Genomic DNA, 22,342 nt, shown 5'->3' on the forward strand with positions numbered 1-22,342 from the left:
GTTAAATAAGTAGTAAAACGAAGAATTCATCAATGAAAAATAAAGTCCTAACTTTGCAAATTTCATCTTTCTTGAATAGTAACTGCAGAGGAATAGTAATTTTTTTTTCATTATATACACTACCACCACTTAGAATTGTGGTAGATCGTTCGAGGTCTTTTCACTACGTGCTCAATAGTAGGGTCATAGTCTGTAAGCGATTTAATAGCTTCATAGGGAGAATTTCTCATATCTTCAAAGAAGTTGTATGCAGAAATTAAGATTTGGTTGTGAATTGGGTTGATATCCAGGTCTTTGTGAATTTGAGAATTTCGCACGAACCAGGGTGCGTTCACTATGCTACGTAAGATTTTGTTTTGAAGAACATTTAATTTTTGTCTGTCTATTTTTCGGGCAGTAGCCCAGGCTGGAACTGCATAGAGGATTATTGGGCGAATAAGTGAGATGTAGATATTTTTCTTGGTACGGAGGTTTAACTTAGAGTTTCTTCCAATTAATGAGTAGAGAGCAATGAAAGCAGCGTTAGCCTTATTTGTAACATATTGAATATGATCTTTGAAATTTAGGGTTTTTTCAATATAGACACCTAAGTATTTATAGGAGTTGGCAACAGGAATATCTTGGTTATTGAGTCGGATATTTATATTCACAGGGATACTTTTCTGTATCTGCGGAAGAGAACTACGCAGCATTTATCAGTATTTAGTTTGATTTTCCAGTCTTGACAAAATTTGTTAATAATGTTGACTTGGAGCTGAAGTTTCTCTAAAGCATTATTTGGACTTCATGAACTGGTGAGGATGACTGCGTCGTCGGCATATTTGAGTATATTAGAATGAAAAGGTAGAGGCATATCATTTATGAATATTGTAAAAAGCTTCGCGGTCCTAAAACGCTGCCTTGAGCTACTCCACTGTAAATCACATTTTTTGAAGAGAGTGCTTCACCACAGCGCACTTGAAAAGTACGATGTTTAAAATAAGAATGCATAAGCTTGATAAATCTGTTTGGTAAAAGGAAGTTAGATATCTTATGAAGTAAGCCAGCATGCCACACTCGATCGAAAGCTTTTTCGAAATCGAGGAAGCATGCCGCTACTCAGTTCTTTTTTGTAAATTCTTGGGCAATAAATTCAACCAAATTTAATATTTGATGTGGGGTAGTGTGGCCTTTCCGGAATCCAAATTGATTCTTTTCTATTAGATTAAGGCGTTCTAGGTGATTGGTAAGCCGAGCACTAAGCACTCGTTTGAAAACTTTTCCAAGCGATGGCAGAAGACTGACGGGCCTATAATTTTTTGCTAGCTTTGGATCTTTTCCTGGTTTCGGGATGGTAACAATGATCGAGTGTTTCCACTGCGATGGAAAGTAGCTAATACAAGCATTAAAAATATTTGTAATTAAGACAATGCATCTTCTAGGTAAAGCTTGCAACGCTTCATTAGAAATCATGTCATATCCTTTAGCTTTGCACTTCTTTAATTTTTTAATAATTTGCTGAACTTCGTTTGGAGATGCAGGCGTAAAAGAATTAATGCTGGGACTGTTGAGGATGCTATTGACAGAGCAATTAATATCTTTTTCGTGATCAGAATTATTATTTTCATGTTGTTTAAAAATTTTTCTTAATTCTTTTGCATGGATTTCAGCAATGGAGTCTTCGGAGTGGTGAAATTTGCCCATGTGATACAGGGGGTGAATTTGATTGGGTGAAAGATTTGTGAGTGATTTAGCTACTTTCCAAACAGAGTTTGGGTAAAGATCCATGTTTTCTAGGAAATTATCCCACGAATTTGATCGATGGGTCGCGATGTCTTCTTTTATTTTTCTGTTTAAATAATTAATATGACGTTTTTCAGTAGGATTGCGAGTAATATGCCATCTTTTTCTAAGTCTATTTCTTTCTTGTATAAGGGATTTAATTTCTTCTGGGATGCCATAGGGATTTTTATTCTTGACTGTATAGTTATCATTGTTGATAGCGTTTTGAATTTTGGAGTTTAATCTGGTGATTTCCAGCTCAATATCGCCATCATAACGAAGTATGGCTCTGCTGTTTACAGAATTTAGCTGTTCGGTAACCATATACCAATTAACATTTGTATGAGCTTTAGGGAGAGAGGGATAAAATCCATAGAAGTTGAAGACTATAGGGAGATGGTCAGACGAACGTTCTGAGAGAACATCAAGATTAGGAATATTAGGAAGGTTTTTCATCATAACTATATCTAAAATATCTCCGAGTCCGTTGTGCGTATAGTGCGTTGGGTGATTGGGAGCAATGAGATTGATGTTACTATTGTGGATGAAGTTGTTTAAATTTTTTCCATTTCTATTTGTGACTCTACAGTTCCAAGAGGAATATTTAGCATTTAAATCACCTGCTATTAAGGTGGGGTAGTTATTTTCAGTAAGTAGTCTCAGATTATTGAGATCAAGAGTGCTTGAGGGGGGATTGTAGACGGAGATAAAAAGAAAAGGTTCTCTAAAACGACTATAGATAAGTACTGCAGCATTTTCTATAGTACAAGCAGGGTTTAAATCATATTTGGCTGTTTTGATATGGTTTTTAATGAGAACTGCGTTTCCTCCTCCTCTATTATATCTTCTGTCTTTTCTGTAGATGCGGTAGCCTTGTATTTTAAATTTGTCGCAAGAGCGGAGGTGGGTTTCATTTACTAGCATAACATCAATGTTATGTCTAGTAAGAAAATTTGAAATTTTCACTTGTTGGTATCTGATACCGTTTTCATTATAGTAACAAATCTTTAAGAAGCTATTTGTAGCTGAGATAAAATTTATTTGACTATGAGTTTGATTAAAATTCATAGTTTAGATTTGAGAAATATTCGAAAGCCGCCATACCAACCTCTAGTTTGTCAGATATTGTGTTTGCTGTTTTAAATTTCTGGAAGAATTCTTTAACTTGAGTGAATTGAATATTTATCCAGTTAAAAAAGCCAAGTGGGTTTGAGTTTGTGTCTTCTGTTTTATTATTGTTTTCATTTTCCTTGGAAGTATTCCATGGATTTTTTTTGTTTGTTCTCAGGGAGTGAAGAAAAATCCTTTTTGTTAAATTTAAATTGTTCTTTTTTCTTTTCTTCCTTTAAAGCTTTAAATTCTTCGATTTGCTTCTGAACATTATAGGGATGTTTACTGCAACCTTTGAAGGAAGAAACGTGATTTTGCCCACAGAGTGCACAGACAGGGGGTTTGTTGTCATTTTTTGTTTGTTTACAAGTGAATGCTTCATGAGGCTCTGCACATTTTAAACAGCGAGGTTTACAGTGACATTTGTCCCGTGTGTGCCCGTACTTTTGGCACTTAGGCACTGCACTGGTCAGGGCGAGCTTTAAAAGGCTCGATAAAGACATCCAGACCTCTGAGTTTCTTTAGATCATATATTCTTTTACCTTCTTTATTTCTAGTACATTCTGCTATAAAAATAAGAAGATGAACTTTCTTTCCTTCAATAGTGTGAATTACTTGTCGAATTTTTTTAATTGGGATACCTTCTTGGGCAATTTCGTTTTTGATTAGTTCCATATTAGCTGTTTTTGGAAGTTTTTAATTATTGCCTTGATAGGCTTAAAGTTGCTTTAGGTTTTTAATTATTGCCTTGATAGGCTGTTGAGTTTAAAAGTATGAAAAGGAATATGTAGTTTAGTTAGGTATTCAGTAACTGTGCGGTAGTGGTCTGAGTCATAAACTCTTATAGCCAGTGTACCTCCACTTAGGTTTCCAGGATATTTTTTTAGATTTAATTGCTCTTCAAAATCTTCTTTCATCTTATCCCAATCCCCCTTGAAGTCTGCTAAGACTATAGGGGGAATTGTCCTGCTTTTTTGTTGGGTGTAATAAATTCACCTTCCTCTGCTTCCATATTGTCTTCAGGGTTTAGTTCCCTGATTCTTCAATTTCGGAATTTGATAGAGTTCTCGTTATGAGTTTTTCTAGGGGTTATGTATCCTTCTTTATCTATTGTGGTTTTCTTTTTGATTCTAGATTTTTGACTAGCAGTAATATCAGATTGATTTGTTTTCTCTGTTGGATTATTTAGGGTTTCTTTTTGTTTTATTTCATTAATGTATAATTCTAAGATTTGTATATCCTTTTCCATAGCATTGACGTGGGCTGAGTGAAATTCAGTCGCATTTTTTGGATTAAATGAATTTTGATAAGCATGAAACTCAGAAAGCATAAGTTGCTTAAGTTTATCTAAGTTATCGCAGGTAACTTCCAGATTTCTGTGATCACACACAGATTTGATACGGTTTTCCATCGCCTCCTTGTCCATGATATGCATGAATCCTAACTTTTAACCTAATGGCGAAAAGAATAAAGAAAACATACTTATCGTTAACATCAAGAAGAGACGACAGCAACTCAGGATGAGCTTCAGTAGTAAGAGCAATGTCGTTTTCTCTTGCTTGACAAAATCGCCGGAATAAAGCAACGCCGTAGACAGAAAGAACAATTTCTCTAATCAACAGCAACACCTCATGCCAACACTTCCAAATCTCGAATGGACTACGAAGGCCGGAGGAGATGATGTTACTTCACCCCATATATATATATATATATATATGCGGATTAAGTGTCGATTTGTCGCCGATAGTTTATTGGTTGCTTGTGTAACTATACTAGCCAATGGGGTGAAGTTGCCACGGCACAGGGTTGCCGTACAGAGACGTAGGCAATTTCCTGTAAAACTTGCCTTTGCTATAACCAAGCGTTTTGGCATTTTTTTACCTAAACCTGCATTTGGACACGGTTAGCTTTATGTTGCCTGTTCAAGAGTTCGTGAAAGAACGGACGTAAAACTAAAAATAATGGATGGTCCTCTGCAAGGCGAGCTTAAAAATGATGGAAAGATCTACACAAGAAATGTTGTGTACAAATAGATCTTTGAGATGTGAATTAACATTTTATTATTTAAATGTACCGCCAGTGGTTCTCTTCATTGCACTCTGCTTTAAGCAATTAAGCAAGTAGAAGGTGGAAACCCCGTGGGGCAGTAAGCAAAGGGGCGTCCTCGCCGCCTGCCCTGGGTAATTCAGTTTGAATTGGCAAACACCTTTGCACAAATCATGATAATTACAATTTATAATATCTAGAACATCGGTCATTTCGTATGATCGCCGGGCTTTCTAGTTTAATCATATTCGTCTTGAACAGCTTTCCAATGTCCAAAGAGGTTTGTAAGGTCGATTTTCTGCTTTTTAAAAGCCCAAAAGCGCAAAAAAATGCCATGGATGATACATCAAGTGATTTGGTAGGGATATGAGTGAAGGCTATGATCTTGATACCCGTTTCTTGATACCCGTTTCTTGTTCCCTTTTCCCAGGAAATGAAGACTGGATTTTGAGGTGTGGATGTTTGCTTTGTCTTGATGCAGTTCTTCTGATTGATGACATTAGAGGTAGGGGAAATTTCATATTTGAAAACAAGGTATCAGAAACGTTCCTGATAATATATGGATCTGAAAATTTTTCTCCACTCTCCTTATTTTTAATTTCCCGTTATGTGACAAACTACCAACAATAAATTCCTTTCAAGTCTTTCTTTAAATTCTTTAAACTATGTTTTAAGATTATTCTCTCCTCTTTGATTACAATAATAAATGCATCTCTTTTTATTAGACTTTTAAATATACCCAAGATCCATCTACTGTGGCAAAATGTTTCCGTTTTCGTCCGATAAAGGTTTCTCGTAAGAACTTCGCAGCACGTTCTGCGTTCAGCGATATGTCGTGGAGAAAGGGCAAAGCACATTATACGTATTTCTACACCCTTTTAAGATTCAAATCAGCATTAACAACTTTGTTTACAGATGACACTGAGCACATTAATGATTTTGGACTGTCGTTTGATTTTTCGATTTTCTTTTAACATTACAAACCTTAACTTTGCGTCATTCGAAGCATTACATTTTAATCTTGAATAATGGAACAACTTTTCCACAAGCTGAATTTTGACGTTTTTATCCTGTCTTGTTGACAATATTACCTATCATAGCTTTAGATTTCGAAACATCGTGGCCTTCGCAGAGTTTTTTAATAACTAGATTAGAATAATTTTCTTCGGAAAGAGCACAAACAAAGCCTTCCACCCACAGCTTTTTTAAAAGCCCTATATTGCATTAAGACAAAACTGTCGAGTAGCAGACGGTAATTTATTTTACAAAAATAGAGTTGCAGTTAGAAAAATTTCCGACTAGAATACTTTTTTTTTTCCATAGCAAACTAAAATCGTCTAAAAAATGTGCGAACAGCCTTTCTACATAGAGTACCAAGAACAAGAGTTAAATTGTTGTTGTTACCAACCTCATTTGCCTAACAGCAGTCAGCCCAAACCCACGACATCTATTGTGGCAAGGAGCCAATGCGCCTGTCGTTTGGCATGAGCATTGAACTCTATATAGGTGACAGCCTACTTAAGCTCAGTGCTGCATCAGTTTCGAGGAAGAGCACCCCGGTGTAGGGTCCGAGGGTCTCTCACCCTTCTTCCTGTATCACAACCTCTTGAGAAGACTTTCGGTTCTCCGCATATTTAGAGTGCCCTATGCCGTACAGATACTATTACATTTACAAACAGCTATGCATTCTCCGGGTTTCGAACCCGTACCTTTCGGTACGACAGTCAAGGTCACTAATTACTATTCAAGTCAGATGTTGTTTGGGATTTGTCATGTCTTTTATTTCGCTTGGATTTCCACGCCTTATATGTTACATTTTGTTAGATTTTACGTCGATTGCATGGTAATGTTTGTTAGTTTACAAAGTATTTCTCCCACCTTCCTAGCGTGCCTTCGTGGTGTAGTGGTCTGCAAGGTAGGCCGGTATTCCAGAGGACAGCGGTTCTATTCCCGGCGAAAACGTTGCTAATTTTTCATCTTACCTGCTTCCAAAAATACCTAATGTCTCTACAAGTTTATGGTCTGTTAACATTTTTTAATCTTAAAAAATGATATTAAAATTAAAAATAGCTTATCGTTATCCTCAGCATAGGTAAAATATTTGCTTTAATAATGTCCAACCTTGTTTCTTGGAATATTGTTTCTCCATCCCAATGAGGATTCAGAATTTTCAACTGAGTAGCTATTCTGTTATGTTCTCTAACGAAAAGATTGTGCAAGGATGCCAAAATAGTGTGTTGGTTTCCTCTAGAATCACCTGGAAAAAATTAATTAAAACTAAATTAGTCCAAGCAAAAAAAAAAAAAAAAACTAAATAGCATCATAGTTTTAAATAAAGCAATAGTAAAACATTCTGATATTTAAATGTAAGCTTGAAATACAAAACTCTTGTCTCGAAACCAGGGCCGTAGCTAGAGTTTCCAGAGTGCCCGGGGACAACTGAAGAATTTGCACCCCTTTCTGTGTGCCCAAAATGGAAAACATTTCATTAAAAAGTTTCGTAGCATCAATTTGGCGCCCCTTGGATTCTGCGCCCGGAGACAGATGTCCCCCCTTGCCCCACCCTATCTACGGCCACTGCTCGAAACATTAGTGCCAAACTTGTCTATTCTTATTATTGAAATGGCTACACACCTCAGATCTAGATCTTCATCACTTCTGAAAATGAGATCCAACAAATTTATTTCTTCTGGGTGCGCGTACATTTTTAGATTGTTTCCCGCAAACAGTTAAAGTAAAGAAGCTCTTAACATTCCAGTATTTAATTATACTGTTTATTGTTTGCGTGTGCTTCATTTGAATAACATAAATTGTTACGAACAAATAAAATTGATTCACAAATTAGTTATAGTGTAAAGTTCTAATAACAGTGCAAAATGTAATTCCGAGTTATTCCGAAAATCTTTCAAATGATCCAATGAATTTAAGCTTCCGGACATTTTATCCAAGAGCATGACTCTATATGTTAAATATATTGAATAAATGTTAAACCATAAGTGTAACCCTTCTTAGTTATTTTTGACTAAGTTCTATTACTTTGATAATGAAATGATCCAATGAATTTAAGCTTCCGGTCATTTTATCCAAGAGCATGACTCTATATGTTAAATATATTGAATAAATGTTAAACCATAAGTGTAACCCTTCTTAGTTATTTTTGACTAAGTTCTATTACTTTTGTATCTACGCTGAAATGTTCTCTGATATTTTGTCTTCAAAAGATTTATTCAGTACTTAGATATCATAGATGCTACAAGAATTATATTCAATTTAAGGCGATATTTCTGTAATTGATATACTAGTATTCCTGTTAATCTGAGAATCCTTTTTTTCCCGAGATTTAATTTAAACCTCTCCTTTTTAAATATCTTACTTTAATCCTCATTTTTTAATCTCACTCTGTTCACTTCCTTGTACGAAGTAAAGGAAGTATTGTATAAAGGAAGTATTGTAATCGCAAAACATGTTGGGTATCATATTTGAATAAAAATGTCCACTTTGACCACTTTCCAATCCATTGAATGATGTTTTTTCATGACGTCTATAAGTATGAACAGAATAAAGGACTCTTTTTTTCCAAAGCGGAATGTAAAATTGACTTAAAGTGGATTAAAAAGAGATTTTTTCGTCCCGTCTGTACGTACGTAGGTACGTATGTATGTATTTGGCATAACGAGCACTCATAGAATGTTGGAATTTTGTATATGGCATTGCTATAACATGCCGTTATCCACCTCCCTTTTTCGTTGCAATAGGCTGCACAAAACATATATATTCCCACCTTGTTACTCGGCTCAGGGAGCTCTGTATTTTTACTTTTATATGCTGGTAAATTATAAATTTTTAGTTTTAAATTGGTTGAACTGTGTTTTCTTATGGTCCAGTTAAGGTTTTCATGCCCTTAGTTAATCCACATGTAATAGCTGTAGAATTATCCACAATTTAAAAGTTTAAATGACGCTAGGCTTAACGAGCCAACCATTTGTTTTCGTCTGAAACTCTTAATAGAAGAATGAATTAAGTCAATTGGTGCACCACATTTTCGTGTCTTTTTGCACAGTGGGACCGAAAGTTAGCTTTCAGTTTTGCCCACCGAAAATTTTGTCTTTCTTTCGTTGTCTGAAATGCTTATTTTTGAATAGAAACTTTAATTGTAGAAACAGTTTTTTTTTCCTTAACTTCTTTAATTTCATTTGATGTTTCAGTATTGTATTTTACAATTTTTAATAAAGATGTTCTGCGTTTTTATTAAGTGCAGCAATACAGTGTTAAATGATGTGCAGAAAAAATGTGCATAATTCAATAGGCAGTATAAGGAAGTCATGTGGTGTCCACATCAAATATTTTCACCTAGTAAAGTAAGGTATGTATGATACAAAAAGCATCAATATCACATATAATTAGCCGTTAAACTACTTTCATTTAGAAAAGTCAAAGAAAGCCCGTGCTTTATGCTAGTAAATTGTTAAGTTTCTGTCATGAATACTTTTTCCGAAAGCCTAAAATTCATGTAGTCCTTCCAAATAAATTAAATTCATGAATTCATCACAACTCTTTTTATCTATGTAATCTGATTAATCATGTGTTTCAAAACATCTACTGGGGTGTACACCTTTGTAATAAATGGTTAGAGATACAACGTTTTCAATTTTTTTTAAATAGACAAGTAAGACAAACGTTCATGCTAATCAATTGACATTTTTAATAAAATTACACAAAGCGGACATTTTTAATTGTCTCCTGGACAAAAAAGGGCAACGACAAATTTTCAGTCGAACTTGATTCATTCTTGATCCAATGCCTGAGAGGTAAGTTCACTGAATACTAGTATTTGGACCAAGGTTCAAATCCAGAACGAATTGGTTGAGGGGACGGTTTCAAGTATAACGTGAATTCAAGCCAGTTTTCCTTATAACGTTCTCAACAAAGATGTTCCTCCGCATGGTCAGATAACCCTTATGTGCTCTTCCATTATCCAAGCAATCCATTCGAGAGCCGTTATCATGCGATGTAAATTATTTCGAAGATCATTAATCAAATATTTTTGGCATCATCCATAAATATTGCTGCGAATGTGATCTGGATGTTAACTTTCAATTGCAAATTCCTGAAAAGTACCTTTTTCCCTACTGACACGGGAAAACGAAAGCATAGGCTTCAAATATTCCACTGAAAATTTACCGAAAAGAATATATTTTATCCGACCAATTATAATTTTTAGGACCAATTCCGCATATTACACAACCAACGTTCTTATAAAAAATATTTAGCAGGATAAGGATGAGCTTACTAATTAGAACTCTCTGCGTATCATGTCCAAATGAATATCCAATCATTACGTTAAATTGAAAATTTATTTTTAGTAAAATGTTTCATGTGACACAATTGCAGTAACCTAAAACTTATGTTATTTGTTTCATTTGTTTAATTAGAAACACAAACTGTTTGAGAGGAAAACATAGTTCTGTAATCATTTTCGAAACAAACTGTGTAATTACGCTTCTTAGCAGCAGCATATATTGCGAGAAAAATTATAAGACATTTTTAAAATTTGTAAGAAATATTTAAAACGAAAATTACGATTGGTCTGTTTTATTTGAAAATAACAAAGCCAATGGCTATCTGTCTGGCGGAAGGGATGCCTTCGTGAAGGATTTCATAAAAAAAAAAACAGGCTCGCATCCATAAAAACACTCATTTAAGTAGCCCGGTCATTGGGATTCGAACCAAGGTCGAACTACATGTTTATAGCAGTCGCATAACAAAATTTCAACGTTCTGAAGCTACTCGTTTCTGAGTTATGCGAGATACATACGTACGTTCATATGTCAAGGAAAAAAGTTTCTTCTGAACCGATATTAAATCCACTTTACAACCGTTTTGGAAAAAAGGATCCTTTGTTCTGTTCGTAGGTACAGACATCACGCAAAAACATCGTTCAAATGGATTTGAGAGCGGTCGAAATGGATATTTTTGTTAAAATCTGATACCTTAAACATTTCGCGATGACAAAACTTCCTTTACTTTGTACAAGGGAATAAAAATGTTTGATACAACACTGAGGGAACACAGTCAATTTGAGGTTACTAGAAAACCAGTACTAGCACTGATATTTGGCGTTCAAATCCAAGAAGCACCCTTTCCTACACTCCGGGGTGTAGCTAGAGGGGGGCATCTGTCCCCGGGCGCAGAATCCAAGGGGCGCCAAACTGATGTTACGACATTTTAGAATTAAATGTTTTCCATCCTTGGCAAGCAGTAGGGGGCGCGAAATCTTCAGTTGTCCCTGGACGCTGAAACCCTAGCTACGACTCTGCCTACACTAAACCAATGCTTCTGCTCCGAATTCAGTTATACCCCAACTCCATTCCTTTCTTGAGTTCTATTAATTTTATATGGCGTACCATCCTGTATCAACAAAACGTTACATAGCCATAAGTAACGAATAATAGGATTTTCTCATTTTGTTGTTAATTTATTTTGCCATTACATTGTGCTTTTCTTCGAAGACAATCGTATTGAATAGTAATTTTCGTAAATATTTATGAAGCCTCAGATGATTGATCCTCGGGGATTGATTACGCTTTAGACAGATAGCCTAGCTCGCACTTTTCCTCAACTACGTAATTCTTTCCAGTTAGTACGTGAACATACACATTTCTGTAACTTGTTCCTTAGTGTAAGAATTTGTAATAAACTACTATAGGTGAATTGTTGGCACAATAAGTCATCAGAAATCAATCAACTTGCACAATGCATAAATGTTTACTGAATTTCAAATTAAACATTTTAAAATTTAAATTTAAAAAAATCATAAAAGCATCGATATGGAGCAAATCCATATCATCCGATATCAATATGAGGTCTTACCTGATTCGAAGCAATATTTCTTGAAATTCATCCTGCAATTTATATCTCTGTCTACCTTAACTCTTTTGGGCATCAGATTGCCAGGTTGTGTGAGTAATTTTCCTTTTAAGGAGAGAGAAAAAGCATTAAACACGAACTCACCACAAATGTTTACTTACAAAAAAATTTCAAATCGAATAACCATAAAAATATGTACGATTAAAATTTATAAGTCAAGAACAGACCAATTTGTCCAACCCATATATTTCATAATTCATTATAATAGAATAAGTTTCAATTATTATTAATCGACGTGAAATAGAATTATTATCAAGTGGACATCAAAGTAGAATATATAACAAACAATAAAACAATGGTTCTTTTTCATTTTATTTATTATGATTCATGAAAACTTATTATTTGTTTTTTAATATTTTGTTTGAATTTTTAAAGCCCAAAAGAGACGTTAATCCCAAATTAGATATTAGTCTTAAAACAGCAAGCAATTAAATAATGAAGAATCTGCATGAATGTATGCCTGTTTCTTGTACTGTGAGAAAACAATAGTTAGAGCCATCATACTTTGAATAACGTAGTCCTCATCCGAACATGGGCACCTGGGAGCCCGCACTTGCAATTTCGAATTTGTTTTGTTATGTATTTCATATTTTGTAAAACTTTAACGAATTTTTTATTAAAATCTCAATGATTTCAAGGCGAGCAGTGGAAACCCTCTACGGAATAAAACATTTTTATCTCCAACGCGGGAGACTGTCTATCCGAAATCCTAAAGATATGCTATATTTAAATATTTTGCGATTTTTTTGTTAAATCGAATTTTATGTAGCGAAAGCACCAAGAACGTGATATTTAATAAATTAAGTGAACACACAAACCGTTAATAATAAAAAGATAAAAACAAGTTTTGTAAAGCCATTTTAGTAAGCAAACTGAACATTGACATTATTAGCGGTTTTCTCGGGAAGATTCTCGAAGGTAAGTTAAAGCTATATATACTTAGCCTGAATGGGTAAAAAGTAGTGACTTGAATTCAGAGATTAGCTTTAGAGCGAGCAACCGAGTCGAGAGTACCGAGTCTCTACTTTAGTTCTTTGCCGTGAAGCTGTCTTCCCCGTTACAGCCTGAAGGTTGTATTGCTGAGTGTTTCAACGTGTTTGTCGTAGTTTTTTGACGGATGTAAACGTGCCTTTGGAACTGCCCTGCGTAATAGTTCTTACAACCGAATAAATTGCGTTTTGATTCCTCGCCAAGTGTTACCGTCAATTATTCCAAATCCGTACGCTAATAAGCGCACGTACATTTTATTAACGTGTACACTGTGGAAAAAAATGGCAAAGTTCTACATCTCCCGTTCTACTGGATAGATTGACGAAATTCAAAGTGCGTTTTTTTATGTCTCCAAAGCGCGACTTAGGATATATATTAGATTTTTATATATCATTGTTCTAACACAGTTAATTTGACAGAAAATCGAACTTTTTCTGAAATGGCATATCGTCTTCTTTCCAAATTTCGATTCTACAACTCAAATTACGCTTAAATATTAAATTTTATAAAATTTGTGAGATTTAACGAACAATTTAAAAATTTATCTTGCCACACTTTTTTCAGTTTGCGCCAAGAAAAATTCACTTGGTGGAATTCTTAATTTATATTAACTTTTTTTTTTTTTTTCATTATGCACGAGCGGAAAAAAAGCACATATTTCATTCTTTCAAGTACTTTTAACAAAATGCGTAAAACGCATTTGGCGTTATTACTGCTTATAACAAATATACCAAATTCAAAAATGCACCAGTATATATAAATTCATGTATATCTTTGGAACTTTTAAATAAAAATTTTAATTTTTTAAAGGTGTACCTAAAAATACATCTACTTTAAGGTGATAGCAAAAGTTTGATAGATTATAATTCAAAACGTTTTTTGTAAAATTTATAATGATTACTAAAACATCCAAATTTTAAAATTAAATACGGAAAAAAAATGATAATTTTATTTGGATTGGAACTAAATTTCGCGTTATAAAAGAACGAATCAATTAATAATAAAAGAGGTATTAATAAATATATACGAAATTCGATTAACACTGAGGCGCTTAAGTTTTGAGAGCTAGCTGTTAAAAAAATACTCGTGCGGTTTTTACAAATAAAAGGCACCACTTTGGGACGAGTCGTAGAATCGAAATATGGAAAACACTGGCATGTCATTTCAGAAAATGTCAAATTTTGTTTCAAAATATCTATGTTAGGAGGATGCTACATTTAAATCTAATATATGTAAATAGTTCTTTCCGACACATGGAAAACGCAAGTTAAATTTCGTTAATCGGCCCAGTAGAACGGTAGATAAGAATTCCCCCCCCCTTTTTTTTGGTCCGTTGTAGGTACACTAGCTTTACTTTGAAGTTAATTAACACCTAGGCTGTCATGTGCATCACCGATGATTCACAGGAGCCTAACTTACCGTGTGCATCGAATACGATTCACAAGTTTTGTACTGTTTAAAGCTGTGTGAGGCATCGGTGCTTCACACGGCTTTTCACAGATTTATACGGTCAAAATTATTTCTACGGAAAGTTGTTTTGTATTCTTGGTTTCCGTTCTCAGAAGATTTTTTCTATAAACTGTTATATGATTTTAATATATATTTTCCTTCAGTAGCTTTTACTTGCTTAATTATTAGGAGTTCAAACAAAAAAACTAGGTACTGAAGTCGTTTTCAAGATAAATGGGACAAGAAAACCACTAGAATTAAAAAGAATTAAAAAATGGCCCTACAAGGTATTTTACCTGTTTGTGCTGTGGCAGTCAATGCATTAAGGTAAGTAAAGTCTGTTCTTTGAATAAATTACATAATATTTCCTGATTCACGAATATTTACATCTATACAACAAAGGTGTTATACTTTACCTTAAATGAAATCATTGGTATTTATACTTTCATTCCGGTTTTATAAGCTATTCTTTTCTTCAATGTAAAATTCACGTTGTAACTTATGGGCAGTTAATAACATTAAATGCAATGATTTAAAAAAAATAAATTTAGAAGTAATGACTAAACGTAGCTGAAGTTTAAACTTTATTTTGAATACAATTCATTTAGTGGACTTACCTGTTCCATCAAGTGCTCTTAGTTTCCTTGCTGCTTCTTCAGTTACACCATACATAAACGAACAATCAATGAAAGTTGTTGCCTGGTTCGTAAGCATTCTTTTTCCTGTAAAAAAGTGACGTGTTCTTAACGGCAATGTCTGAATATTAAGCATACATATTTGTGACATATAACATTTGGGAGTGTTTAATTAATTTAAGATTATACGAACGTCCTAACATAAAGAACTATATGATCTAAACTGCAATCCTGAGCTTCATTTCATGAGTAAAACACATCAGTGTTGGCTGTGGAACTTGAATATTTAAGAAGGTAAATGTAGCAACGTAGAACGTAGAACCTTATGTTTAGATCCAAGTTGAAGCTTAACCCTCTGACTGCGAATTTTAAAAAAAATTACCCCGTTTTCCACCCAAGTGACAAAATATGTCAAAAATAACGTAAATTTATCATTTCGAATTTTTTTGGCAAACGGGTTTCAAGCCAAAGGCTTGAGCCACATACGTCCCAGCCGTATTTAATGGTAGGATACATATATCCACACGTAGCGATGGACTTACGATAAGCATACCTATTATTCTGGAAAACTTTATTATATGAAACATACTTTACATCGTATGGTACAGGGTAAAGCATTCTTTTCATAACCCGACATTACGCATTAGGCAACTCATATTTGTTCTGTTCTGTATGTTTATTTGTGTACAAGGAGTACAGCTGCATCTTGGTTTTCAACTGTTGGAAGATGATCCTCAACATTCCGGAGATTCTTAGCAATCTTCGACACAGCAGTAATTTTTAAAACAAAGAGTTAATTTTCATTTCTTAGTTTAAAATCACTCATTTTTAAGACCTATTTTCATTTTCAAGGCTTAAATCAGGATCTAAAGGGAGTTTCCCAAATTTATGAGAACGTCTAAATATTGAACTCGAAGAAAGTTTTAATACCTCAACTTCAAACAACAGAAGCTAAAGATTTACTTCAAGATAGACAGGATTAAAGGTTTAGAAGAGAAGAATAGCATTTACAGTCTGCTACTGATAATCTGGATACGTCATTTAAGTAATTTTCTTTTTTCAAATGGATAAAACCTGAGAACACTTTCATGTTCTCATGATCTTTTGAGTGAGTGAAGTGTAAAGTAAATCTTCTTTGATGCCAGTCATTATTTCTTAATGCCAAAGAAATTCGCAATAAATGCAATGACGACAAAACTAACAAACAAGGTCTTCCAATCCTGAACTCTCAGTTTTTTGGGGAAAAAAATAGGTGTGAATCTACTCACTTAGAAACATGTAACGGTAAAAAAATAGCTGCTAATATTTTATAAAAAGGTAGTGGAAATTGCGAAAAACTACTAGATTTGGCGATACAACGCTATTTGGCGAATTTCAAAATTTTCAAAATGAAGGTTTAAAAATTTGGAAAGTTCTTAAGCTAACAGATCCCGCAAAAGAAAATTTTAAAGAAATTAATAAAGAGACAAAAGTGAAAGCAAACATATTTTGACTGTCAATTCACGCAAACTTAAAATACAAGGATTAATGGAACTCATTGAAATTTAGTCGTCGAAAAGGTAAGGCCAAAATTAAATTCTGGAAATCGTTTGACTTTAGAACGGATGTGCCATATTTTTGATATTTCAATCTGATAAACACACTACTACGTTACGTATTAATAAACCCGCTGATTACGGATTCACTGTTGAGCACAGATGAAGTGCAATAAAAAACTATCAAAGTAGTAATATGTTTTATACAAAACTCCAGTTACTGAATTGAATTGAATTTTTCTAATTTTGTAATTCTAGCTTCAAACATGCAAGGTGACCGGCAGCTAAGCTGTAAAGCCTCTGAACGTATTTAGTTTGACGTGGGCTCAGATCACAATGAGAAGCTATGCGAGAAGTTAGGTTCTTTCTCCACAAATAATATAATTTCGAACCGTTCCCTGCTCGTCCTATTAAATCATACACATTTATACTGCACTTTATTTTACCTTATTTCCTAGAATTTCATTAGAGATATAGCTCTCATTCAATACATTCAGTTCTCACTTTCGGACCATGCAAAAACACATAAAAACTCGCAATATGTTCATTAAAACTTCTAAAATACAGAAAAACCTAAAACACCAAATACATTTAAAAACAGTTTAAAAAAGCAATTTTTATAATTCAAATGAAACACCAGAACAAGTAATTTGGCTAACGGAAGGAAGACGTAACTTTCGGCGCACAAAACTGAAAGTTAACTTTTGGTTCCACTAGCCAGAAAACGCTGAGCTGGTGCACCAACTGACCGTAATTCATTATACTACTAAACTTTTCAAATGTAAACAAACAACAGCCACCTTGTTAATAATTCTGTAATTTTTGCACGCAGTTTAATTAAAGGAACAGAAACCTTAACCGAAATATAAGAACATAATTCAATCACTTTTAAAGAAACAAAATGCACGATTTACCAACATACAAGACTAAACACACTCAGCTCACCGAGCCGGTAACAGTGTGAGTATATATATATATATATAGTATATATATGTAATATATTCAATCTCAGGAAGCAATGACCAGGAAATTGGAGGCGAAGGCAGATTATATCTTCAGTTTTATTTTGAGCAGCCTGTTGCGGCTACACACATGTCGGCACATTAAATGCCTGTTCCAAAAGGCTTAGATTTTTTATATATTTGTAGCAAAAACGAAGAAGCAGACAGACAGCAGTGTAGCTAAGTCAAAGCGTGGAAAGCAAGTGCGTAATGTTCAGGATGAAATCTGAAGGCAAACTAAATTAGTTTTGGTTCTCAAAGCATTTTGATTGGATAGTTAATATTGCTGTAAAATTATTATTCGCTGTTTGAATTTTAGTTTCATTTACATCATCAGAATTACGTAAGAATCACATGACATGGATTTTTCTTGAAATGACGCAGTGCAGAGAGAGAAGTTACTATTTTTAGAATAGAGAAGAGAAATTTACGTTGCTAATTTAATCTTTTATATATCCTTTATATTTCTTACATATCCTCCCTTCAAGAAGAAAAGGACGTAGCGACAGAAAAGCCTTTTTAAAAGAAAAAGCGTTGAAGCACTAGCAAATGAAAAAAAAAAAACATAAATCATAAAATTTTGACCAGTAATAATTAAAAAATAATGTGTAAGCTAAAAAATATGAAAGTGAACTTCTAAATTTAATGCAATATAACCTCTTTTATTTTTTATTTCATTTGGGAACTTCATCTCTCGGTCCTAAAAATAGCGCTTAAGTCTAAAGTGCGTCATTCAAATTAATCATGCGATCTTACGTAACTCTTAATGCAGGTGCCTTTTGACCAATCTGTACACAAAACACACTCTGGCATTTAAAAAAAGTCAATGTATGCAGATTTCTTTTCCAGTTAGACAAGTAACATTTGTCCTTCCATAGGGAATTAAAATATTTGTCTTCAAAATGTCAACAAACAAAATACAAACAGGAGTTAAGCACAATGCAACTGGAATACTTATGATCTGATAAATAAGCATCAGAATATACACACAATATTTGATATACAAGCTATACGAAAATAAACAGCTTTTTTTTATATCCAGTACATACAGACAAGTATAAATTTACACCACAAACTCTTTTATAAAAAAGAAAATTAATTTATAAATATTTATGTACAAAATTCAAATGGCACTTCCATTCAAGTTTAAGCATAACAAACCTTTAGGTTTCACTAATTTTCATAGCCATCATTTTGAATTTACAACTTTGATAACTGTATAAACCATATCTTTCTTTGGTTTTTGCCGCCGCTGACGAATAGCTCTGTGAAGAGTAAAACAAGAATAATTTCTCCACATATTACTGACAGGAAGCAACCAATAGTCACATATTGTGGCAACAATTTTAGTCACAAATTTTAATTTTTCAGCGGTGTGTCACTAAACTCACTGAACCAAAACACAGAACAATATACAGTTTCTTTAGGAAATTGAAGTTGCTCAATTTCATCCATTTTGGAATGGCTACATTTATCTGAAGTTGAGCATTCACATTCACAGGAATACCTAATTTCGGTTCTAGATCAATTATAAATGCATGCAGATTAGGATTTGGCTTTAGACCATCTACTTTTTCTTGATAAGAGAGATCAGCATAAAGGAAGTGTGCTATAGCAGACAGCTACATGCTACAGCAGTACCAGACACAAAATGTCAACGTTCAGAGGCTACTCGTTTTTGAGTTATGCGAAATACAGACGTATGCACGTACAGACATCATGAAAAAATTCTCTTCCTAATCCCTTTTGAATCCATTTTACAATCTCTTTTGGAAAAAAGTAGTCCTGCATTCTGTCCGTACGTACGGATGTCACGCAACAAAATTGGACAAGTGAATTGGGGAGCGGTCAAAATGGATATTTTCGTTAAAATATGATATTCAGAATTTTTTACGCTTATAATACTTCCTTTACTTCGTAAAAGGAAGTAAACAATTAAAATATTTGCGCTTATATACGCTATGTAGAGAGAAAGTCTTGTTCGAAAAGCGCTGAAGTTTTGGCTTAAATGTTTGTCAGAAAGATGCCACAGTTGGCAGCTTTAAATGCGGTAGAAAGTTGAAGAATTGATCGCAGAAATGAGAAAAGATAATTTTAAAATAATAAAACTATATAACTGGTTTTATCACTGGAAGAAAAACGTTGTTTGCTTACGCCTTATGTTAAGGAAAAGATGTTAATTCACCTGCTGCTAGAATATATTGTGAAATGTATGACCTAAACTGTCTACAAGTGCCATTTTGAAAACATTTATATAAAGATAAGCAAAGAAATCGTTCATCGTTCTTAAATAATTATTTATTTAACGAAAGCTTGTAAAAAATCAAAAGATAGTAAGTCGTTTCACGCTAATTCAATATTTATGGTAAGTTAAGAAAATTGTTAGTAATGGGAAAAAAAAAAAAAATCGCCGATCTTTTAAAGGAGTAAATTTTAACGAGTAGAATATATAATTCAAAGCTCGGATGATGCCAATACATTTTGACGAATGGATTTTGGGATAATGAACTGAAAAATTATAGCCTTCTTTTTATTGACAATTTATGAATAAACTTTTTCATAATAGACATCATACACAGTTCATGAATAAACGTTCGCTTTTTTGTAAATAAATGGCTGCAAGAGCAGTTATTTTCATACTTATAATTATATTTATATTAAATTAGTTAAATTTCAATGCTGTTTCGAAAAATACTTTTTCTCATCAATAGATACTATCATTCAGTTAATTTTGTCAAAATATCCGGGGACTAACGTGATCAGATTAAGCCGCATTTTCTATAAATTTGAATGCAGAATACATTCCAGAACAATAATTTGAAAGTCTTGATTCCAAATTACCATTTGTAGGAACGTTAGAATTCGAATTCTTTCTTTGCTCAAAAGGGTTATTAGTCTCCAAAGGGAATTTTGCGTCGAAACACTATTAATGCTTCGTTTCACTTTTCATTCGAGTCTGTTGTTATTCGGCAAAAGTGTAAGACATTTATTTTTCAGATTGAATCTGTCTGTTGTAGATTATTAAACTAAGCTTTCTTAAAGCAATAGATGCAGTTCTTAAAAATATTCATTTCTTATTCTGGTATGCAAAACTTAAGCAACAGGTGTTCGTTTTGAGAGACATGAAATTCTGAATTAAGAAACAGCATTTTGTATTTAAAAGATGTCGAAAGCATAGTTACGCAAAAATGAATGCAATGCATACAGTATGGAATCAAACAAAAAAAAGGCTTTATTGAACTCATAGTATCGTTACACATGATTGTCTGTACAAGAGGAAGAACAGCAAAGAGATGTTTCTTAGTGAGTGAGTGAGTGAGTGCACCACTATAATGGCTTCCGACCACGGACATGAACCAAACGGAATTATATACCATCACGGCGGGGAAGACTCCAGAGTAACAAGGTTGAATATTATGTACTAAAAACAGTTTTTACATATTGATAACTGCAAGGCACTAAGCGTTATTCTGGTTATCTGCTTTAAGTTCTGAACATTTCAAACACTATAATATTATCCACGGTTGTTTCTGCTTAGGCAGCGTCTCGAGATTTTCTCTATTTAATCAAGGGCTATTCTGTTTTTGAGTGTGTAAGTCGTCCACATTGTCCAGACACAGTCCGCTGGTTTCTTCAAGTGCGAGGTTTTTGTATGTACACAATGGAAGTAATAATGGTCCGTGTCGCCTTCCTCTCCGCATTCGCAGAAAGAAGTATCCCTAAGTCTGAATCTGTTCAGGTATACTGGGAATGGTCCAATACCTGTCAAGAACTGTGTTAGGCTAGCACAGTGGGTCTTTATTTCCATGTTAATTTTTGGCAGTAAGCGAAATGTCCTTCGTCCTACCTCTGCCTCTGTCCATCTACTTTGCCAATTTTGTAGCAGACTTGTCAAAGCTGTTCGCTTAATATGAGACCAAGGAGGTTTAGTTGGTCTTTCTAATATATCCGTGCAGTTGGCTGCCTTCTTGGCCAGTAGGTCAGCGGCTTCATTGCCTTGAATACCTGTGTGAGCGGGAACTCATTTTAAAGTGGGTCTTTGCGAAATAGGCATTGTCAGAAGCTGTTTCTGAATTCTGTATACCAAAGGACTCCGGCTGTTTTGACTTACGATAGCCGCCAGACTTGATGCCGAATCACTGAGTATGGAGAATTTCTCCTGTTGACATGTGTTCGCATATCTAATTGCAGCACTGATAGCTAGAAGCTCTGATTGGTATACCGAGTTGTTCAAGCCTAATTTCCTTTTCCACTCGAATGTTACAACTCCATTTTCTAGTCTACAGAAGGCGCTGCCCGTGCCGTTCTCAGTTTTGGAGCCATCTGTGAAAAGGTTATTACTGTACCTCTGAATTGGTTGGTTGTTTATACTGATACTGTCGGAGATATTAAAAGCTGCTGGATGAAAGTTTTTGCAGTTGTTTTGATCCTCGTAGTCCGAGTGGACAACTATGACCCCAGAGTGTTGAAGTTTGACCCAGCCTGGTATCCCTTACGATAGCTGCCTCCCTTTCTACTATCAAATCTAGGGGAGGAATTCCTGCTAGTTGTTGTAGGGCTAGTGTTGACGTGGTACGGTAGGCCCTGCATACTTGAAGTAGCTGCTGTCTCTGAATAGAGAGCAGGGATCTTTTCATATGAGAGGTAAGTTCGCCACCCCAGATTGCTGCTCCGTAAATTATTACTCTTTCTGTAATGGTTCTATGCCAAATTTTTAGTAGCTTAGATGAGATACCCCATTTATGTGAAGTCATGCGTCTCATGTTGTTGCTTAGGATGCTAATTCGAGTCTTAAGATTCCTGACATGTGGCATCCAAGAAAGTCTGTTGTCGAGTAATAGCCCAAGATATTTCAATTGGGGAAATCATTTTACTGGTATCCCATGGA

At 34.3% G+C, this 22,342-nt stretch overlaps 1 protein-coding gene across 1 annotated transcript in view; it reads right to left on the reverse strand.

Annotated features, from left to right (window-relative positions):
• Positions 1 to 22,342, reverse strand: part of LOC118201384 (salivary peroxidase/catechol oxidase-like) — a 103,257-nt gene that overhangs the window by 22,862 nt on the left and 58,053 nt on the right. The window contains exons 7-9 of the mRNA XM_085806803.1: positions 14,901 to 15,005; positions 11,788 to 11,889; positions 7,039 to 7,174 (exon numbers count right to left, since the gene is read on the reverse strand). Of these exons, the coding sequence (XP_085662929.1) occupies positions 7,039 to 7,174; positions 11,788 to 11,889; positions 14,901 to 15,005 (343 nt within the window). The remainder of the gene's footprint in view (positions 1 to 7,038; positions 7,175 to 11,787; positions 11,890 to 14,900; positions 15,006 to 22,342) is intronic.

The sequence above is a fragment of the Stegodyphus dumicola genome, chromosome 12 (genome assembly GCF_044657685.1).
Source record: "Stegodyphus dumicola isolate Sdum_Otavi_A_Nest chromosome 12, ASM4465768v1".
Taxonomy (NCBI): Eukaryota; Metazoa; Arthropoda; class Arachnida; order Araneae; family Eresidae; genus Stegodyphus; species Stegodyphus dumicola.